Source organism: Pseudonaja textilis, chromosome 2 (genome assembly GCF_049901715.1).
Source record: "Pseudonaja textilis isolate UNSWEBS1 chromosome 2, rPseTex1.2, whole genome shotgun sequence".
Taxonomy (NCBI): domain Eukaryota; kingdom Metazoa; phylum Chordata; class Lepidosauria; order Squamata; family Elapidae; genus Pseudonaja; species Pseudonaja textilis.
In genome coordinates, this window is record NC_141991.1 from 192717934 (window position 1) to 192739294 (window position 21361).

General features: G+C 37.5%; 1 protein-coding gene across 2 annotated transcripts in view; it reads left to right on the forward strand.

The window, feature by feature from the left end:
- GDA (guanine deaminase) overlaps positions 1-21361 on the forward strand; it is a 49403-nt gene that overhangs the window by 13251 nt on the left and 14791 nt on the right. For both annotated transcript variants that reach the window (XM_026703800.2, XM_087926729.1), the window contains exons 2-8: positions 1731-1819; positions 4960-5131; positions 7180-7267; positions 8237-8342; positions 14920-14947; positions 16179-16286; positions 21250-21357. In XM_026703800.2, coding sequence (XP_026559585.1) covers positions 1731-1819; positions 4960-5131; positions 7180-7267; positions 8237-8342; positions 14920-14947; positions 16179-16286; positions 21250-21357 — 699 coding nt within the window. The remainder of the gene's footprint in view (positions 1-1730; positions 1820-4959; positions 5132-7179; positions 7268-8236; positions 8343-14919; positions 14948-16178; positions 16287-21249; positions 21358-21361) is intronic.

Sequence of the window (21361 nt, forward strand, 5' to 3'; positions counted from 1 at the left end):
AGAGTCAGATGGTCATTTCATAAACATAAAACAGTCTCTTGTTTTCAAGCAAGCAAGGTTTGCTCCAAATATATATTAAATCAGAATGATGGGAAGAACAAACCTCAAATTTAAAGTCTTGAGTGTATCAACCTCATTTACATCTTTGCACTTACAGGTAGAAATGATCCATTATATGAGGCTTCATTCTTTTTTTTCAATGAAGATTTTGATTTAACTGATCCATGTCTTGAGTTTTCAACTAAGACAAGCCAAGATGTCAAGCTAAGCAGGAATTGTCATGAAACTTAAATCTAAGCCCAAGTTGGGAAGCCTGAAATGATCACAGTTTACATTAAAATAGTATGGTATTATACAAAGATGCCTGGGAATTAAATTACATTTCAGACAACGCCCTAATGCAGCATTCTTTATAATATTAAATATAATGCAGAAAAATTACATGTATCTTAATTGCAATATCACATATGTATCTCCCCTGCTCTTTAAAACACCAGCAAAGTTGTCTGGATTTCCAATTGGAAACTTCTGATTACAGTAATTAGAAAATTTTGTAATTAGTAATTTTGTTTAAACAAAATGTCCAGCCATCATTATTACATAGGAAAGGAGGGTGGGAGAAGGAATAGGAAAGGAAGGGCTGAGGAAAGGAGAAAAAGCAGGCTGGCTTTACAGGCTGAGAGGCAGAATCGGTAGAAATGTTCAGTAAAGGAAGAGTAGGCATTCCTCTTAATACTATGCAATGAAACCAACAAGTAAATTCATGGCTCCTAAAAGTTAACCACTGTAAGTTCTTTATTGTCTGGTTTCAAAGTCCCAAGATAAGGTAATATATCACACACACAACTTGTAGGAAGAGAAAAAAAAACCACAAAGAAAATTGGAAGAAGGAAAAGGGTGGGGGAAGAAATAGTTTGGTAAACTATTTCTGATATTGTATTTATTTAGTAAATTTATTAGCTGCCCATCTCATACACATGATATGAATTTTTGAATCTCTATGTATTTCTAATAGAATGATTGAGTGTGTCCAGGTGCTTGGCAGCTTGCACAGTAAAGAAAATTAAAATAGCCATGGTTAAAGAAATCCCAAACAATAATGGGATGCAAATGTTTATGGTGGCAGAGAATATTTCTATGGAGTTAAACAGCTGGTGCAGAATATTTAGGTAGCTCTCCCCAGGTGTTGGAGGGAGGAGCATCTCTAAAACACATTAAATACTCCACAGTTACAGAAATTACTTGTACAATTTCTTTTGTATTCAAATATACAGTAGAATATTTTCTTTCAGAATATTTCTATACACCGACACAAACAATAAGCTGTTACTGATCTATAGAATATCACAAGATATTTAATTCATCACTGTTACTGTATCTGTGAATTTGAACTGATGGCTATGTCTACAAGAAATGCTTACACTGATCTTCTGATCTTTTAGCACTGGTAGATGTCCTAAAAGCAGTAAAATAGTAGAAAAGTGAGCATGTTTTTAATGTATCTAAAAGCTGCAAGCGCAAAGAAAATGGACTGATTTGTGCCACAATGAAGAATGGTCCAACTGATTTGTCATCCAACTGCCTATTTTTAAAAAACAGTAGTGTGAAACATTTCATATGAATTAATTTTTATCATCAACAAAAATAAAACATAGAATAAATATATGCTAAATTGTCTTGCATACAGAATGATATAATGTATATATTTCATTCTTTTACCCCTTTCTTAGATCGCATTTTTTGAACCAGTTGATGGACAAGACAAACTAGTGAAGAAGTGGGGATTTAAAGCATCTGATATACAAGAGCTCAGTAATAAGTATGCATTTGTTCTATGTTACATTCTCAACAAATTATTTGTCTGTATTTTTTTCAAGAACAAATTGTGGCTATAAATCTAGTTGACTAAAAGCAGAACAACTGGTGGCACCAGTTTAGATATACAGTAATAGCAAAGAAGCTAAGGACAAAGCCAAATAGGATTAATGAAATACTATGCACCACTACAATTGTTTTTATTGTGTTAGAAAAGGATCACTATGCAAGAATTTAAATCTTAAATGTCCTGAGACTTTGTAAGATTATTTCTGTTGATTCTTGTTTGTTCTTGTCCTTTTTTACTTGGCTGAAAAAAATAAATCCATTTATGTAACTTCCTTTCCCTTCCTTTGCCATGAGCCATTCCAATTTATTAATATTTTATGGCTTTCTAACTTAATAAGAGTTGTACAGGCTTTGAAACTATTGCAGAAATGTTTTGGACATTGTTTGGTCTTGGGGGGGAAAGTCACACAACTCATTAAAGCAGCCACATCTTTTTTAAAGCTTCAACCTATAATTATATTTATGAACATTAGAGGGAGGCTCTGCTGATGGGAAATCTGAAACACTTCTGAATAATTTGCAAACTGTGTGCAACTCTATTATTAATCAGTTGTATCATTTGATTATCTATTTAAACTATTTCTGTAATGCATTGCACAAAAAAATCTCCTAACAATTTGCACTTAAGAGAAACTGTTCAAACAATTGATAAAAATTTATATTAAACACTGTATAAATGTACAATAATAAACCCTCTCTCTCTCACACACACACATACAGACACACACCAATACAGTATTGATGTCAGCTTGGAGTTTATCACAGCTACTGCACATGGAAAGACATAAAGAACATTTATCTTACAGCTTAAGCTGCTCCTGGTTTAAATAAGCTTAAGAAAAACATGTTCCACTGAGACATTGACCATTCATTCCAGAATATTTGCTGGAATGTTCATGAATCACATAACATGCAATGTTGACAATAATATACAAAATATATGGTGTAACAAAAAAAAAATCTTTTTCAGCTGGTTCAGTATTATGTAACTTAAGGAATTATCCTATGATGGGCACAGACTGCCTGCTGGTATGGATTATGAAGTCTTGATATTACAATTGCCACAATCTTACTCCACAAGAAATTATAATTTGAAATACTTCGTATTTAACTATGATACCAAGGATTCCTTTCAAGAAAAATGTTATTATCTGAGCGTGACTTGATGTTTGAACCAAAAACTATCCAGATCTTTCATTCCTTCTCTGTAATTTATATCAAAATGTCTTGTCCATTTTTGTGGGTAGAGAATGCCAGGATGTCTGTCGACTATGTCAACCAATCAACAATTATTTTTACTACACACTCATGTTAAATCAATGAGATTTCCCAGTTTACTGCACAGTATTGACAAGTTCTTCAGCTGCCCTACTACAAACTACAATTGCTTCTATCAGCAGACTGAGCAGAGTGTAACTTGCCACTGGAAAGCACGATTTTAGGCAAATCCTAGACCAGCGTTTCTCAATCTCAGCAACTTTAAAATGGATGGATGGCGGTCAGAGGAATTATGGGAACTGAAATCATCCCATCTTAAAGTAGCCAAGGTTGAGAAACTCTGACCCAGATGATTACACTGCAGGATTCAAGAGGGCTAAAACTAGTACATAATAATTCTGAACATAATTGCAATAAATTCTTAAATACTGTGCAAGTCATCCGTTTTGATTGAAGCAGTTTATTTTGGGCATAATCCATGTAGCATCTATGACAGCTTATTTATGTTTGCAGTGACTTTCACTTCATTAGCAGTGAACAGCTTTTTAAAATAAACACCTTGATATGCCCTGTAAAGAAAGAACAAAGAACAAGGAAGTTACACAAGAAACACTGTGTGTCCTTCAGTACATTTTAGATAGCATGACTTCTGGATAAGATTTCTTAATAATTGTTTATAAAAAGCCACCAGAAGATAAATCATATGGAATTATTATATGATTTATAAAACCATGATAAATAGTTTAAGATTGGTGTTCTTATCAATTAGCACCAGATACTCAAAAAATACAATATACATAAATGATAACAATGAACTAAACAATGGCAGAAGCAAAACTAACCCCCCCCCATACTTCACTTAAACATCCAAAATTTGCCATGTCAGCATCGTTGCTATGACTTCTCATTATCCACTGCTTCTGGGTGCAAAATTAACCAGAAAGGCTGAATTATAAGAAAGGCTTACAATACAGGTCTATTGTTTCCTGGCTAAGAGCCTCTTTTTCAACTTGAAACCACCCTGATGCACTCAGGGGCATCCAATCTCTGCAGCTTTAAGACTTATGGATTTCACCTTCCAAAATTCCCCAGCTTGGAAATCCAGGGAGTTGAACTCCACAGGTCTTAAAGTTTCCAAGGTTGGACACCCGTAGGCTACTGTTTTCTAACCAGCTATGATATATATATGGTCTTCAGGTCAGTGGTGGTATTCAATTTTTTTTACTACCGGTTCTGTGGGTGTAGCTTGGTGGGTGTGGCATGGCTTGGTAGGTGTGGCAGGGGAAGGATACTGTAAAATCCCCATTCCCTCCCCACCCCACCCCACTAACTTGCTTTCCAGCTCCGTTCTCCTGCGCAGGGCAACAAAAGGAGTCCCAGCTGATCAGCTGGGACTCGGGAGGCAGCTGATCAGCTGGGACTGGGGAGGCAGAGAATAGATGGGGGCAGGGCCAGTCAGAGGTGGTATTTGCCAGTTCTCTGAACTACTCAAAATGTCTGCTACCAGTTCTCCAGAACTGGTCAGAACTGGCTGAATACCACCTCTGCTTCAGGTGCTTTGATTTCAAGCTAAGATTATTTCACAAGCATAGTAAGACATCCAGGTGAGATTTGATTAGGGCCTCTGAAGAAGCAGAAGAAAATGATACATGATAATATCATAACACAAATACACACTTGTGTCAGACATCATCATGATGTAATAGTGTACTGTATGTAACTGCAACATTTGTGTGATTACATCATCATGAATATATGATGTTAATATCACTGTTACTGAAATCACTGGATTTAATAAAATGAAAATAATAACATTGGAAAGTTGATGTGCTTGTTTCTCATACTTTTCTTTCCCAGTGAATTCTTCATGCCAGGTTTGGTTGATGCCCATATCCATGCCCCACAGTATTCCTTTACAGGGATACGAGGAAATATGACTCTTTTGAAATGGTTGGAAAAAACCACTTATCCAGTAGAGGCTGAATTCAAAAAAATTGATTTTGCTGAAGAAGTGTACACTAGAGCTGTGGTAAGACAGATCTGTCTGTCTGCTTGTCAGTTTGTCCCATCTATCGTACCTCTTTTCCTTATCACCATAAACATCTTGGGGTTCTTTCCCTACTATTATTATGTTTTACAATTATATATACAAAAGATTATTTGGGAAAGGTTATGCTGAATTTTATATAATAATTTGATAATCCTTTATCTCTTCTTCTGAATTCTTCATTTCTAATTCAATACAAACATACAAAGAAAAAAAATCTTCCTGATTCCTTATGGTTCAACATGTTGAACATCAATAAACAGGAACAATTGGAATATACAGTATAATAAACATTATTCTAAAGCTGGAATAATTAAGCCTCTATGTTTAATTGTCCTAGATAATTCAAACATAAGCAAATAAAGCTTAAGATTGCTTTAAAATTGGCCTCCACTTTCCGGGTTTTTGGAAGAACATTAAGATCTGGCTCTGTAAATTAGCCTGGATACCCAAGAGTGGAACGCAACCTGGGGGTGGTTGGTGGCTTGAGAGTGCTCTTTCCATCTTTTCAACTTTGTCTATTTCTGTAGGATTTTACGGTGTTGATTTGTAAACCACTCAGAGTCACTTAGTTTGTAAGATGAATGGCATATAAATTTGATGAATAAAATAAAATAAAATGCAAAACTCGGTTGTTTGGAAGAAGTCCCACTGAAGTCAGAAAGATAAAAAAACTTGAGTAATTATTTGGACTTGATTTCAGGAAAGCACTGCAGAACGGACACTGCATCCATCTGCAGCTCTTTAAAATAGCGGCAAAGATCAACTGTAGAATTCTGGGGGAAAAGCATGCTTCCTTTAAAGAGCTCATACCATGCCATTTCTGAAACAGCTTTGAAGAATTAAATACAAAATGCTGCCTAGCCTTAATGAATACATGTTTATGCAGCTGGACATCAATTTTTATACAATTAGTTTTGCATGGAGTAGTTTTCAACTCTTTAAATACATATGGATGATGTCCTAGTTATTACACCTGATTTATAAAACAGGAAAGGCTAAGTAAATATAATACTGTTGTTTTGATAAAATACTTTATGAAACACTTATTAGATGCATGCATCATTTTTAATCTCTGCTCATGATATAGCCATTTTTAAGTGCAACTAATCTCAATGCTGAAACGGGGCATGCAGTTTTTTTTCTCTTTGAAATTTGTGAGATTTTAAAAAGGGTGCCAACTTTGAATAGATTAGATTAATGAGAGGTTAGAAATGGAATCACAGTTTTGCTGCTTAGTGTCCTTTAAATACGACGTAGTCTTAGTTCTATAATCAATTTAAAAATGACCAATCCTATCACTCTGCTTCCCTTTAATATACACTCTTCTTTGCTTTTCTTCTATTTTCTCTGCGAAATCGAATCCTTCATTATATGAAAAGACAAGATACAAGTTGATATGATTTGTAAAAACATAAATTTCAGGAAAAAATTAGGACAAATTAACACAGTTGTACAAAGGAAAAAAAATAAAATGGGAGTCTAAAACTGTACATACCCACATATTAGTCATTCAGATTAAACAGAGATAAACCAGCTATTCTGATTTATCACTGGCTATATTTGCACAGTGGATTTGTTTCACTGTGATTTATTGAATAAATTATAATGCTTAACAATATGCTAAACTGGAGGCAAGAAACAGCGTATTTGTTTTGCATAATTTGAACTAAATCTTTGTACAGGAAAAAGAATAATAGTTTCTGCTTTGTTTGCTGAAGGCCATAATTGAATCCTTAGTAGTTCTCAAGAGACAGAAGGGAAGAAACATGCCCGCCAAGGAAAGCTAGAACCCTAGGACACGTTAGTTAATGTTAATACACCACTAAGACTTTTTTAAAATTAGATGACATGAGGTAGTATAATAAAGGTATTTTTTCTGTAATTTCTATAATAATATTTTTGTCCTGCCAGTTGTCCTTGATTATATAGATATGACAGGTTTTTTTTTTTAAGAAAATGGTAGCATTATTCAGTGCATTATTCTTTCCTGAAACAAATTAATTGTGTGGGTTTTTTTTCCTCTATAGAGGCGAACACTCAAGAATGGTACAACTACAGCTTGCTATTTTGCCACAATTCACACAGATGCTGCTTTGCTTCTGGCTGACATTATAGGTAAGACTGAAAGATTGTCAAGAACTTTTAGAATGGGCTAGCAGAAAATAAATTGGGATTTATTGGTCAGTGATTAAAAGTAGATTGGTAAGCCTTTCTGAAGTGCAATTATCTAATAATAACAATAATTAAAGTGTATTTCCTTCTCAAATTAGTTGCCAGTAAAAGAACGCATGAAGGAAAATCAGGACTACTTTTGATTTCAAATTCCTGGACTAAGTGTATGAGGCATCATATATTTTTTTTCTTAGTATATGTCTGTGCGCCCACATGACTATTTTGTATTTGGTTTCTGGGTTAGTGGAATCTAGATTTATTTTCTGGAGTCATAACTCATTCAAGCTGTACGTTCTGCTTCAACGGCAGTGAATAAATCTGGGAAGCTTCCCAACTAAATATGAAAATAGTTATTCTTTGCTCTTAGTCTGTGAAAGCTGCGTATCAAAAGCTAACATAAATTCATCTAATCACCAAAAACAAACCAACAAATCCCAATTAAGTTTATAGTTTTCATCCTTATGAGAAAATATTTCCATAAAATATGCATTTTTCTACCGTTATTTTTATTTACTTCCTACTACTTATATAGCATTTTTTTCAATGTTTGAAATACTTTGTTTTGCTTTCAATTCCTCTAAAAGAATCTACACTGTGTATAGATGAAATAAGTTTTAACTAAGGAACTTATAACTCACATCTCACAATGGTAACTATATTATGTTATATCCTATATTTTGTAAATGCTTTTGGGGGTGGGTGGGACTGTAATAATGGTGTGACTAAAGGATACAAATTACACAGAGAGATAATCATGAAGTGCACGGAACTCTTCTATTCCATTCCAAATGAGTGCCTGGAATTGTGTGGTATGTTGTAATGTCAGAATTTATTGGCATTAAAAAAAAAGACTTGTTGAAAATGAGGATCAAGAAAATTATTCTTAATCTTGTTCTCCTTCTTATCTTGTAGATAAATTTGGCCAGAGGGCATTTGTGGGTAAAGTTTGCATGGATATCAATGAAAGCTTCCCAGAATACAAGGAAGCCACCAAAGAATCAATTGAGGAAACTGAAAGGTGAGCCAGGTAGTTCTTCCTGTATAGAATAGAATACTTTTTATTGGCCAAGTGTGATTGGATACACAAGGAATTTGTCTTGGTGCAAATACTCTCAGTATACATAAAAGAAAAGATACATTCGTCAAGAGTCAAGAATCATAAGGTACAACACTTAATGATAGTCATAGAGTACAATAAGCAATCAAATCATACTAGGAAACAGTCAATATAAACCGTAAGGAAACAAGCGACAAAGTTACAGTCATACAGCCACAAGTGGGAGGGGATGGGTGATAAGGAGTGATGAGAAGGTTAACAGTAATAGTAGTGTACACTTTGTAAATAGTTGAACAGTGTTGAGGGAATTATTTGTTTAGCAGAGTGATGGCTTTCGGGAAAAACTGTTCTTGTGTTTAGTTGTTCTGGTGTGTAGTGTTCTATATCAGTGGTTCCCAAACTTTTCGGTCCAATGTCCCCTTGGTGCTACAAACTCATCCTCGGTGCCCCCCACCCAGGGGTGGGATTCAAATTTCTGTGGGTGTGGCCTAATTTGAGGGTGTGGTTTGCTGGTCACATGACTGGGTGGGCGTGGCTTGCTGGTCAGTGACTGGGTGGGCGTGGCCAGGTGACTGGCAAACCAAATACAAGTGGTCCTCACTTTATGACCAGTTTTTTAGCAAGTGTTCTAATTTATGACTGGCCTCCCCAGAGCTACTTGACCAGTTTTTGGAATTTTGACAGCTTTAGATCAGGGGTCTAAATCCCACCCCTGCCTGTGTGTGTGAGAGAGAGGGAGAGAGAGAGGTTGGATCAGATCTCTCTCTCTCTCTCTCTCTCTCTCTCCTACCAACACCAGAAAGCCACCGTCAGTCAAAATTCATATTAGTGGTCTCCGGGATTTAAAATTATGAGTTTGGTGGTCCCTGAGGTCCAAAAGTTTGGCGACCCCTGATCCTTTGGATGAGCCTGAGAGAGGGAAAGAGAGAGAGAAAAGAAGGAGGGAAAGAAAATAAAGAGAAAAGGGAAAGAAAGAAAAAGGGACAAAGAAAGGGAGGGTGGAAGGAAGGGACAGAAAGAAAAAGAAATAAAGAAGGAGGGAGGGAGGAGAAAGATAATGATATATCTATTCCAGTCCAATCACCTGCTCCAGCAGGGTTAGAAGGGAGTGTGTGTGTGTGTCTGTTCTTCTTGTAATTTACCAGTTTTGCCTTCTTCAGAATTGGCACTGTAATACATTGGGAAAAGTAACTTTTAGGGTGGAGATCTGGTCCAATGGATCCTGTTTAAAGCCTCAACAAAATGTGAGAGCTTCCTGATAGTCTTGACCATGTTTCGTCCACCAAACCTTTAATAGCAGCCAAAGAGGTTTCAATGTGCTGGCAAAGATTTTTCAGTGTGGAAAAGGGCCTCAGTCTAAACTAGGCCTCATTCAATCTGATGCATCAGGTCTCGCTCTCTCTGTCTCTGTCTCTGTCTCTCTCTCTCTCTCTCTCTCTCTCTCCCTCCCTCCTTCCCTCCCTTCCTCCCTCTCAGACTGGCTTTGCTCTACTTTCCGGATGTGCCTGCGGGGCTGGCAGTTCGAACATGGATGGATGGATGGATGGATGGAGAGAGAGAGAGAGAGAGAGAGAGAGGTAGGCAGGAAGGCAGGCAGGCAGGCAGGCAGGCAAATAGATAGACCTTTTGGATGGATGGATGGACGGATGGACAGACAGACAGAATGCGACAGCGGCAGCACTTTGGGAAAGCGGTGGCAGTGGCTTTTCCCAATGTGCTGCCACATTCGAGGTACCGGTTCTGGAGCATACTACAGTCAATGGGTGAACCTGCAGGGCCAGCGCCTCGAACGCCCCTGCTGCCTCTTAGCATCCCCAAGGGGCCAGCGGAGGTGGGCTAAGAGGCAGCAGGAGGGCGTTCGAGGCGCCGGCCCTGCAGGTTCACCCATTGACTAGCACTACTCTGGAGCTGGTGCCTCCAATGCGGAAGCGGTGGCACACGTTACATGCTGCCATGGCCGCATTTGCTCTCTGCCACCTCTTAGCACCCTTCTACTGGCCCACTTGGGGATGCTAGGAGGTGACAGGGCACCGGCCCTACAGGTTCACCCACTGACTGTAGCATTGCTCCGGAGCTGGCGCCTCAATGGGTGAACCTGCAGGGCTGGCTGGTGCCTTGAACGCCCCCCTGCTGCCTCTTAGCACCCCTCTGCTGGCCCCCTTGGGGACACTAAGAGGTGGCAGGGGAATGGTGCATTGAACGCTGCCATGGCAGCACATAACGTGCCACTGCTTCCACATTGGAGGCGCCGGCTCTGGACCGGTGCTACAGTCAATGAGTGAACCTGCAGGGCTGGCACCTCGAATGCCCCCTGCCATCTCTTAGAGCCCCCCTGCCAGCCCCCTTGCCTCTTAGCACCCCCCTAAGGCATCCCACCGCCCCCCAGGGGGCGATACCGCCCACTTCGGGAACCACTGCTCTATAGCATCATTTTGAGGGAAAGAGTTGAAACAGTTTATGTCTGGGATATGAGGGGTCTGTAAATATTTTCACAGCCCTCTTTTTGATTCATGCAGTATACAGGGCCTCGATTGAAGGCAAGTTGGTAGTAATTGTTTTTTCTGCAGTCCTAATTATCCTCTGAAGTCTGTATCTGTCCTGTTGGGTTGCAGAACCAAACCAGACAGTTATAGAGGTGCAGATGACAAACTCAATGATTCCTCTGTAGAACTGGATCAGCAGCTCCTTGGGCAGTTTGAGCTTTCTGAGTTGGCTCAGAAAGAACATTTTTTGTTGTGCTTTTTTGATGATGTTTTTGATGTTAGGTGTCCATTTTAGGTCATGTGATATAATAGAACCTAGAAATTTGAAGGTCTCTACTCTTGATACTGTGTTGTCCAGTATTGTAAGAAGTGGTAGTATGGGAGGGTTTCTTTTAAAGTCTACCACCATTTGTTTGGTTTTGAGTGTGTTCAGTTCCAGTTTGTTCCGGTTACACCACAAGGCAAGTTGTATAACCTCCTGTCTGCATGCGGATTCGCTGTTGTCTCAAATGAGACCAATCACTGTTGTGTCATCAGCAATCTTCAATATTTTAACAGATGGATCACTTGAGATGCAGTAATTGGTATATAGGGAAGAGAGAAGTGGAGAAAGCACACAGCCTTGGGGGGGCCCTGTGCTAATTGTACAGGTATCAGATGTGATTCTGCCTAGCTTCACCTGCTGCTTCCTGTCGGTTAGGAACCTTATGATCCACTTGCAAGTGTGTTCAGGTACCCCTAGTTGGTTTAATTTATTTAAAAGTATGTCTGGACTGATGGTATTGAATGCTGAACTGAAGTTTACAAAGAGGACCCTTGCATAGGTATTTGGATATTCAAGGTGTTGTAGGATATAATGCAGAACCATATTAGCAACATTTTTAAAGCATGATGAAAGAAAGAGGACATGGATTACCAAAAATTAAAGCAAAGACTAACATGTGGCATCTGTTTCTATTTAAATGTTTCTAATAGGCTCCTACCACAGTAGGAATAATTTCACAATATTTGGGATTTTCTCAAAAATGTTACCAAATTTTTTGAAAAAAAGAAGAAAAGCAACTTTAGAGAAACTGATGCCTGTATTGATGTAGCAATAGCAACAGCAATAACACTTAGACTTATATAATGCTTCATAGTGCTTTCAGCCCTGTCTAAATATTTTACAGAATCAGCATATTGCTCCCAACAATCTAGGTTCTCATTTTACTGACCTCAAAAGAATGACAGGCTGAGCCAACCTTGAGCTGATCAGGATGGAACTGCTGGCAGTAGAATGCAGAGTTAGTCTGCAATACTACATTCTAACCACTGCACCACCACAGCTCTTATATAACACATTTGTGGGCACATAACTTTTCTAACATCTTAAAGGTCATTGAACTGAACTCAAAGCTCGTGTGGATAACATAAAGGTATAAGCAGAACAATGCCACACTTTTATGAAAGTTCAAGTATTAAAGATATTTATTTATTTATAGGCTGCCCTTCTTAAGCAATTTTGGTTGCTTACAATGTATTTCAGATAGCACTGGCTGATTATGTATATATGAGCATAGTCATATATTTCTGTTCATGTGAAGAAACATCCTTCTCCTCTTCAACTTCTGTGTAGCTTGATTGATCAATCGATCAATTAATTCATTGGATATAGTCACCCACCTTGCCTTAGTAATTCCAAGCAGCTAACAATATATAAAAGCACAATCCGAATAAATAATAAAACAGCATAAAAACCCTATGAAGGCAGACAAGATAAATCTCTACAATAACTTTAACCATAACCATATCCCACTATTTACCTGATTCCCAAGCCTGAAACATATTTATGTCTTCAAAGATTTTAGAAAGATTAACACATTGGCATTCCATTGGAAACTACTTTGTGCTATTTGCTGGGAACTTGAAAACTAATAAGTTATGGTGGAATATATGTGATAAGAATGATGTAAGGCGTCCCAGAGCCTCCCAGAGGAAAGCAAAGCAGAGGGGTCGCCAAGAAAGGGACAAATCTCTTGAATAATGGCAGCTGACTGCAGTTTGATTTAAGACCCAGCCCTGACACACATGTCTTTGCTGGAAACAATTGTCTAGTTTCTAGCTCTTGCATAACAATTCACATGGATTCTTCCCACAAAATTCTGATCTCTGGACTGACTGACAATCCTCACCCAGCTCTTGGAGTGGTTTTGGAGTGTTCTTCACTCTTCATTAGTCAAACACTCTGTTTTGACTTGTATGCTTTGGTTGTAGTTACCTCTTTTACTTTGAGTAGCCTGTGAATTACCACCGCAACTTTGTGTGGGTCAGTATTTGAAATCAGAAGCAGAACAGTTTATTTCCAGTCTCATTAACCCTGAGCTGACTTTGGAGTGAAACTTTAACTAACAGCCACACTGCGAAAAATAAACAGCACAGAGAAATTGCCATTGGGAACACCCAGCTGACTCAGCAGCTTGCTTTACTCACAGCCCAAATGCAAACATTACAAGTCCAGTCAACATAAGCAGTGACTTTAGCAGCAACCACTCCCCACTCTTGTAGAAAATTTCCTATTGCCTGTCTACAAAAGTCTCATGGGATGCTGTATCAGTTTCTTACCTGTGGGGCATATTTCAATCTATATATGAACATGCATGGGGAGGATTTTCCAACAGACATTAAGGTGGGTTTATTCTGGAATTGTTACTACTAGGCCACACCATTGTTAACACAACAGAGCCCCTTTCTCAATGTCTGCTAAATTTAACTAACAGATCTAAACCCATTTGTTCTGACCCTGTGACAACACATTGACAAAATTTGAGAACTGAAACAAGGGTGATTATGTAAGAGCTTTCCAGCTAATCTCCCAAGATCTGGCCTGGATGAAGAAGCAGCACTTATCAATCAGTATCAGGAAAGGTTGGCAGATGAAATTCTGGATGAGCTAACAAGACATTCAGGAAGTAATTCAACTGTGTCTTATAATAGTTAACAACAGCAAAAACTAGAGCTTGAGCTAACAAGAATCTCTGCCCACTGAACTAGCAAACATCTTTGTCAAGTGTAGCTGTCCTTACCTAGCCTTGAGAAAAGATCTCCAGAGGAGCTCATGTAGATCAGGGATTCTCACCGTCATCTGACAGAAAAGGCACAAAGGGGCACAAATGGTTTGTGTTTATACTGTGGGGGCCAGCACCACCAAGCTTCCATATGCTCTGCCAAGAAACCAGTTCACATATTTTTCTAGGTAGGTTGTAATGAAATATTTTTATGCATTGCACAGAAGCATGACTTCAGTAGCCACATTCATAAATAGCCTGCATTATAACCAGAAATGTTTGTAGGCACCTCTAATTAGTTTAGAAAGAGCAAAGTTCTGAATTACCTCAAGAATTATATTAGACATTCCAATGCAATAATTGTGGAACCCACCTGATCTATTTTAAGATTTTAAGAACAAAGCTTGTATCTCTGTATTGTTCAAAAGCAGATAAATATTACTAAAAAAGCTGTGGCGGGGAGAGAGATAGTATCAATTAAGTAAATGTAGGACAGATTTGAAATTAGAATTCACATTTTCAGGGTATTGTCGATGAAACTTACTTATGCCATACAAAATGCCGCTTATCAAAATAGAACATTTCAGTTTTCTGATACAGAGCTGATACAGTTTTACTTTCTAAAAAATATGCCCATAACTATAACATACAATTATGCTTTCACTTGATTTTGTATGTTATCTATTTAGTTGTCACAGGAAACATAGTAATAACCAGTTGTCTACTGTTAATTATCAACAGCTTGTGCACATTTAAGATCAAAATCTTTAGCTGGTGCACATTTGTACAGCCTCATTAACTGCCACAGGAAGTGTTGATTTCCTGCAGTCTTTCCAAATATGGCATCCCTTGGATATATTGGGAATTAAAGTAACAGGGAATTCTGGAAGTTGTAGTCAAGACCCTTGTGAAGCATATCAAATTGAAATAATAATTGATTTCATGGTTGATCACCAGACTTGCACATTCATTTATACATCTTTTTCTAACTCCCTTTTTTGATCTTTTCAGATTTGTTCAAGGAATACTGGGGAAAAAAGTAAGTAAGCTGAGTTTTCTTCAATAGAACAGTATATATAATTACTTTATATCTTATGTTTAGGTTTTTTATGCAACAAAATGATCTTGCAATATGAAACATGTACTGCCTAGATGTTTTATATTGAACTCCTGTTCCTATAACTGCTATAAGTCATGGATTATAAGCGCTCATTCAGATAGGACAATAGGATGTCTCATGTTTTGCCTAGAATGGTATCAGTCTACAGAAGGTGTTGCGTTAGTTTTTAAAGCTCTGCCAAAAGTGAAAATCAAACGGAAAGTTCTAATCTATTAGAAGGAGAACATTATTAAACATCAGCTACATTTAATTACATGTGAACACTATGCAGCTATAGTTTTATCCTGGTCTTTATATTTTATTCTTCAGTTCCAATCCAATTTCTTTTTTTGTGTGTGGGACTCCGTACGGAACCAATCTTTCTTTCACGTTACATAGCTTTCTTCTCATTTTCAGATTGACTTCTAAAATGTTGGGGTAATGTTGGGGTGTAGATCAAAGGATGGGCCACAGGTGATGAGAGGAGATAGAAAACTTTATCTTTAACAAAAAAGTAGCCACAATGACAGCCAAAGAGTTGCTTCAGTTACAATCACATTTTTGGCGGGAATGAATTCTGAACTTAAGAACACTAATTTCAGTGAATGTAATGAAGGTTAATTTCATTGTCTCTTTTATAAACCATTTTTATGAAATAGGCCATATCAGTGGCTTATTTCACAGGCTTGTTATGTGGATATTTTGTTTTGATAGAGAGATGGGAAAGTATTCATCACTGGTGCTTTCCCCAAATAGCAATTCTGCCTTATTTATTTAACTCATTTTCTAGATAACTTCCCACAGTATATCTTTTAGACTGCATTTAGTTATCATTATAAATATATAAAAATAATAACTGTTTTATATACATATTGATTTTGTACTATGTATGAATTAACAGACTTTCTAGAATCAAATATCACTATATATATATATAATTATTAATTAAAGCCTGAATTTGCATACACTTGGTGCTTTATTTTTACTAGTGATAATCACTATTTTGCTAGGTTACATTATTTTTTTCATAATAATGGGATTGAAAATGATCTTAAAGCCTCTTTTAATAATGGTTTAATACATGATACATATGCAGCAACAGGTATAGCTTAAAATGCTGTTGTGCTCACATAATTATTGTCTATTTGTTCTATTACTTGAATATCCCTAGTATCCAAGAATACTTCCTATAGTAACACCCCGTTTTGGGCTATCTTGTACAGAGGAGTTACTTAGTAGCCTTGGTAACCTGGCAGAGACTCATGATATTCATATACAGGTAAACCTTTTGTTATTGTATTTACTAAAATGTTCTTCATCCAGCAGTTTTCATAGTACTAATACTCTCTCTCTAAAGTTAAATTGTGTGTCTCTCTCTCTTTTTATAATCTGCCCTATCCAATGATGGGATTCAAAAAAATTTACTACCGGTTCTGTGGCTATGGCTTGGTGGGCATGGCAGGGGAAGGCTACTGTAAAATCTCCAGTCAGAGGTGATAGTTGCCAGTTCTCCAAACTACTCAAAATTTCCACTACCTGTTTTTCAGAACTGGTCAGAACCTGCTGAATACCACTTCTGGCCCTATCTAATCTTCAAACCTTCAATCATAACTTCATTTTTTTAACAGAAAAAGTCCATAAGGGCTTTCCAGTCACAAGTAGATGTATATACTGTCTTTTCTCTATTCAAACAAGTCAGTGCTGGCAGCTGAAGGGCCACAACACTCCCACACACTCCTTTTATTTATTTATTTATTTATTTTACTTGTCAAGCAAGTATTAGATAACAGGTATAAGTATAAGCATGGTTATGAATACATGAAATGGATAAGAATAAAAAAAAACCCAATTGGACATGGATGGTAGGCACATTGGTGCACTTATGCACTACAGACCTCTTAGGAAAGGGGTGAGGTCAAGAGTAGACAGTCTAAGGTTAAAGTTTTTGGGGTTTGGGAAAGAAACCACAGAGTCAGGTAATGTATTCCAGACACTGACCACTCTGTTGCTGAAGTCGTATTTCCTGCAATCAAGTTTGGTTCAGTTTACCTTAAGTTTGTATCTATTGTGTGCTTTTGTATTGTTATGGTTGAAGCTGAAGTATTCATTGACAGGTAAATCATTGCAATGTATGATTTTATATACTATACTTAGATCGGACCGAAGGTGGCATAATTCTATGTTTTCTAGGTGTAGAATTTCAAGTCTGGTGGCATAAGGTATTCTGCTATGAGTAGAGAAGTGGAGAACTCTTCTTGTGAAATATTTCTGGACTTTCTCAACTGTATTAATATCCATTATGTAATGCGGATGCCAGACTGATGAGCTGTATTTGAGTATTGGTCTAGCAAATGTTTTGTATGCTCTAGTTAGTAGTGTGATATTATCAGAGAAAAAGCTACTCAGAATTAGGTTAACAACTCTTAATGCCTTTTTGGCTATGTAGTTACAGTGGGCTTCCTTTCATTCACTTATATTTTTTTAGTTCTCCTTCTGGAAGCTCCAGTGATCAAGTTGAGAAGAGCAGGTTACTCTGCCTCTCAGCCTCCCTCAGTTCCTCAGTCCTCCCTCCATCAGCCTCCCTCAGTCCACATGTCTCTGTCCTGGAAGCAGGTTACTTTTTTAGGAGAATCACCCAGAAAGATTTTGCTGCAGTTGTCTTGTGTTTTTACTATACACGCTACTGCCTACGTAAAAGTCAGTGGCATGAATCTATTCAGATGCAGCATTTGAAGACCATTGTGTTTGTAAGCTGGCCTTGAGATGAGAACAGAAAACTATTCTAGGTAATTTGAGAAGGCTATTTTGATGCTAGATACCATTGTGTTGCTCCTTTTCCTTGTTTTTCCATTAACCTGTCTTTTAGGTAGAATAGATCTCTTTCAAAAGCACTCTGATGAGTCAATCAGCCTCTGACATTTCCTTTGAGAAAAATAAACCACATGCGAGAGCTTAGGACTGGTGTATTGCTATTATGTTGACATTTAACTTGTGGGAAATGGGAATTCATTACTATCAGGTTGTGATTCATATCGCTTTAAAATTTGTACTGTTATAGTTTCATGGATTGGGTAAGCTGGGAATGGAGTTATTTATTTTTATTTCCTGCCTTGATTACTTTTTTTTATAAATAAGTCAAGGCAGCAAATAAGTCCTTCTTCCTCCTGTTCTCCCCACAACAACAACCCTGTGAGGTGAGTTGGGCCAAGAGAGTGAGATTGTCCGAAGGTTACACAGCTGGTTTGTTTGCCTAAGGTGGGACTGCAACTCACGGTGTCCTGGCTTCTACCTTGAGACCTAACTACTAAGCCAAAGTGGTTCTTTAATTGTTATTAATTAATTAATTATTAATTCTTTCCTTTCATGCAACAAAACACGAGAGAACTTCAAAGAACACAATTCAACGTTCACTTTGTGGTTCTTTGAGAAAAAGATAGTTGAGTCTATGAAATAACAGCTCATTATTAATATAAAGAAAATGGCTCTTTGCTCTCCAACAATTGCACACACCACAGCAGAGCAGATCTACACAGAATTCTTTATTACGATACACACCTTCCCCAACAACAAGCTCTTGCTCTGTATTGTCACTCCCCCCTTCTAGGATCTTGAAAGGCGACGTTGCCACGTGAATGTCTTTAATGATGAGACCTTTATGCTCAATCTTTTGATATTCAGTCCAAGCAAAACTCTCAAAGTCTTTAAAGCAGGGGTGTCCAACCTTGGCAACTTTAAGACTTGTGGACTTCAGCTTTGCTGGCTGAGGAATTCTGGGAGTTGAAGTCCACAAGTCTTAAAGTTGCCAAGGTTGGACACCCCTGCTTTAAAGTAACACACAATCTTTTTGCGTTTTCCCAGACATTTTTATTCTAGTTGGGATGAGTTGCTTTTCAGTGTGATTGTTCCTAATCTCTGAGCTCCAGGTAAAGGTCCAGGCAGGACTCCTATCAGGATAGGCTGCTCACCATTGGTTGTGGTACTGGCGATTGAATGAAAGTCCCCTTGCCTGCTTGTAATAGCTGCCAATTTGCAGGTGTCATCTTGACTTTCTCATCTGTAGGCCTTTTACTTTTACCTTTCCTGGAACACACACACACACACACACACACACACACACACACACACACACATCCTTTTCTCAATCTGACTTGGCATTTGTTTTTGTAATCTCAAATAGTTGATGGGGTTAAATTGACTTTTGGTGTCTGAGCCTTGAAAACACCAAGGTGTGGCTCAATTGCCAGGCATTAAGTAAGTCAACATTTGACCAGACCCAATTTTATGACATTTTTGCACCAATCATTAAGCAAATGCCATGGTTATTAAATGAATGCTGTAGTCATTAAGTGAACAGGGTGGTGGTTAAGTGAACCCATTGTACTCACTGGGCTTTTTTTTTTGCCAGAAATCAAAAGTAAAAGCTAATTTCTTACCCACCCATCCCCAAAATCATAAATCATGGTCATGTGACTGCAGGGCCATGCAAAAAGCCTTAAATGCACCCAGAATGTGATCATGTGACCACAGTGTGTTAGCAGCCATTGGAATTTCAAAACTAGATCATAAGCTACGCTTGAATAGCATTCGAAAGCTACAGCTGGTGCAGAATGCAGTGGTGCAGGCAGTTCTTAGGGCCCCTAGAGTGGCTCATATTACACCACTGTTTCGTGAGCTGCACTAGTTCCCAATGTACTTCCAGGTGCATTCAAGGTGTTGATCATCACCTTTGAAGCCCTGCATGGCATGGGTCTAGTCTATTTGAGGAACTGCCTCATCCTGATGGGATTGACCCCCTAGTGTTGGCAAAGGGGGCATACTGCGGATCCTGTTAGCCAAGGAATTTCGGCTGGCAGGATCCTGCACTTCTCTTCCGTGGCTCCTGCCCTCTGGAACATCTTATTGCCTGAAATGAAATCGGTTCCCACCTTTCTGAAAGAGCCTCAAGACCTGGCTCTACCAGATGGCTTGGGGACCCAGTGGGAAAATTCTGGCTCCCTTCTTTGCCATCTTTTCTCCTTGATTTTATCTGTTAATGTTTTTAATCTGCTGTGTTTTTATAATGGATGATTTTTAATGTTTTTCAATGTTTTATATTGTTGGATATGAGATGGGCAGGCAAATAAAATTAATTAATTAAATAAATAAATAAATAAATAAATACATTCTTGGGGAGATGTGTTATAAGTTGAGAACTACCTGTACTCAATCAAATGTGCATTCTATCCTAGAACAAACAAACAAACAAAAAAACCCCGATAGTGTATTGGAACGGTGCAATTAAATTTTATTAATGAAATATTTTTACTTGATAGGAATCCTTGCATTTTTAAATAGCTATCATGTTTCACTCAACACAAGGCAATAATTTGCCATACTGAAAATATGCAAGTAGCTAAGTAAGACACAGATATGAAGTCAACAGATGAAGAGGGGCATTGCTATGATGGCAACTGGACTCTATAGGTTGTTGTTATGATCCTGTACTGCTCTTACATCCCTTAAATCACAAGTCACTGCTTTTCAATATCCATTTGTTTCAGTCTTTAATTATAATGTGTAGTCTTTTTTTCTCTGTAAAGTATGATTCATGAATTTCATCACTTACAGTAAATTGAAAAGACTTCCTGCTGACCTACTTCAACTTTGTTTCCCAGGATTAAGTTACATTATAAATATTGGTGTGTGCCAATTGAAAATTACGTGGAAGAAATATTTTAAAACTTGAATAAACACAGCACTATTCTGCTATGCATTGAAGGAGCCCAACATTATTCAGGCTTCTTCTATGCTGTCTATATTATCTCTCTTTAAAATACTGTTCTCAGCTATGGAGGGAGCTCCATAAGCTCTTTTTTCATATTAAACATCTAAAATTCAATATTCCAACTTTTCAAAATGTGGTCTAGATTAAGCAGCTTTGCTTCATGCAATGCTACCATAGTTCTTTATATCATTAATTTTTGTAAGGGTTTTAAAAATCTGTTAAAGCAAAATGTTTCTCTTCTGTTTTTAATTTTTTTTTGGCATTGTTTGTCTAAAGAAGTTCTCAAATAATAATTTAATTTACCATAAAACTGTCAATAATACTTTACTTGCTATGAAGTTTTATAAATATTGTTTTCATTAAATATGTAACTTTGTAAGTGCTTTGTATTGAATAGCTTCAATAACTTGCATGTATGGAGACATTCATATTATTGTGAAATACTGACCACTTTCTCTGTATTTCTCCCATCTTACAGAGCCACATAAGTGAGTCTAAAGGGGAGGTCAGACTTATAGAAAGCACGTTTCCACATTATCAACATTATACAGAGCTATATGATAAAAATAAGCTACTTACAAACAAGGTTT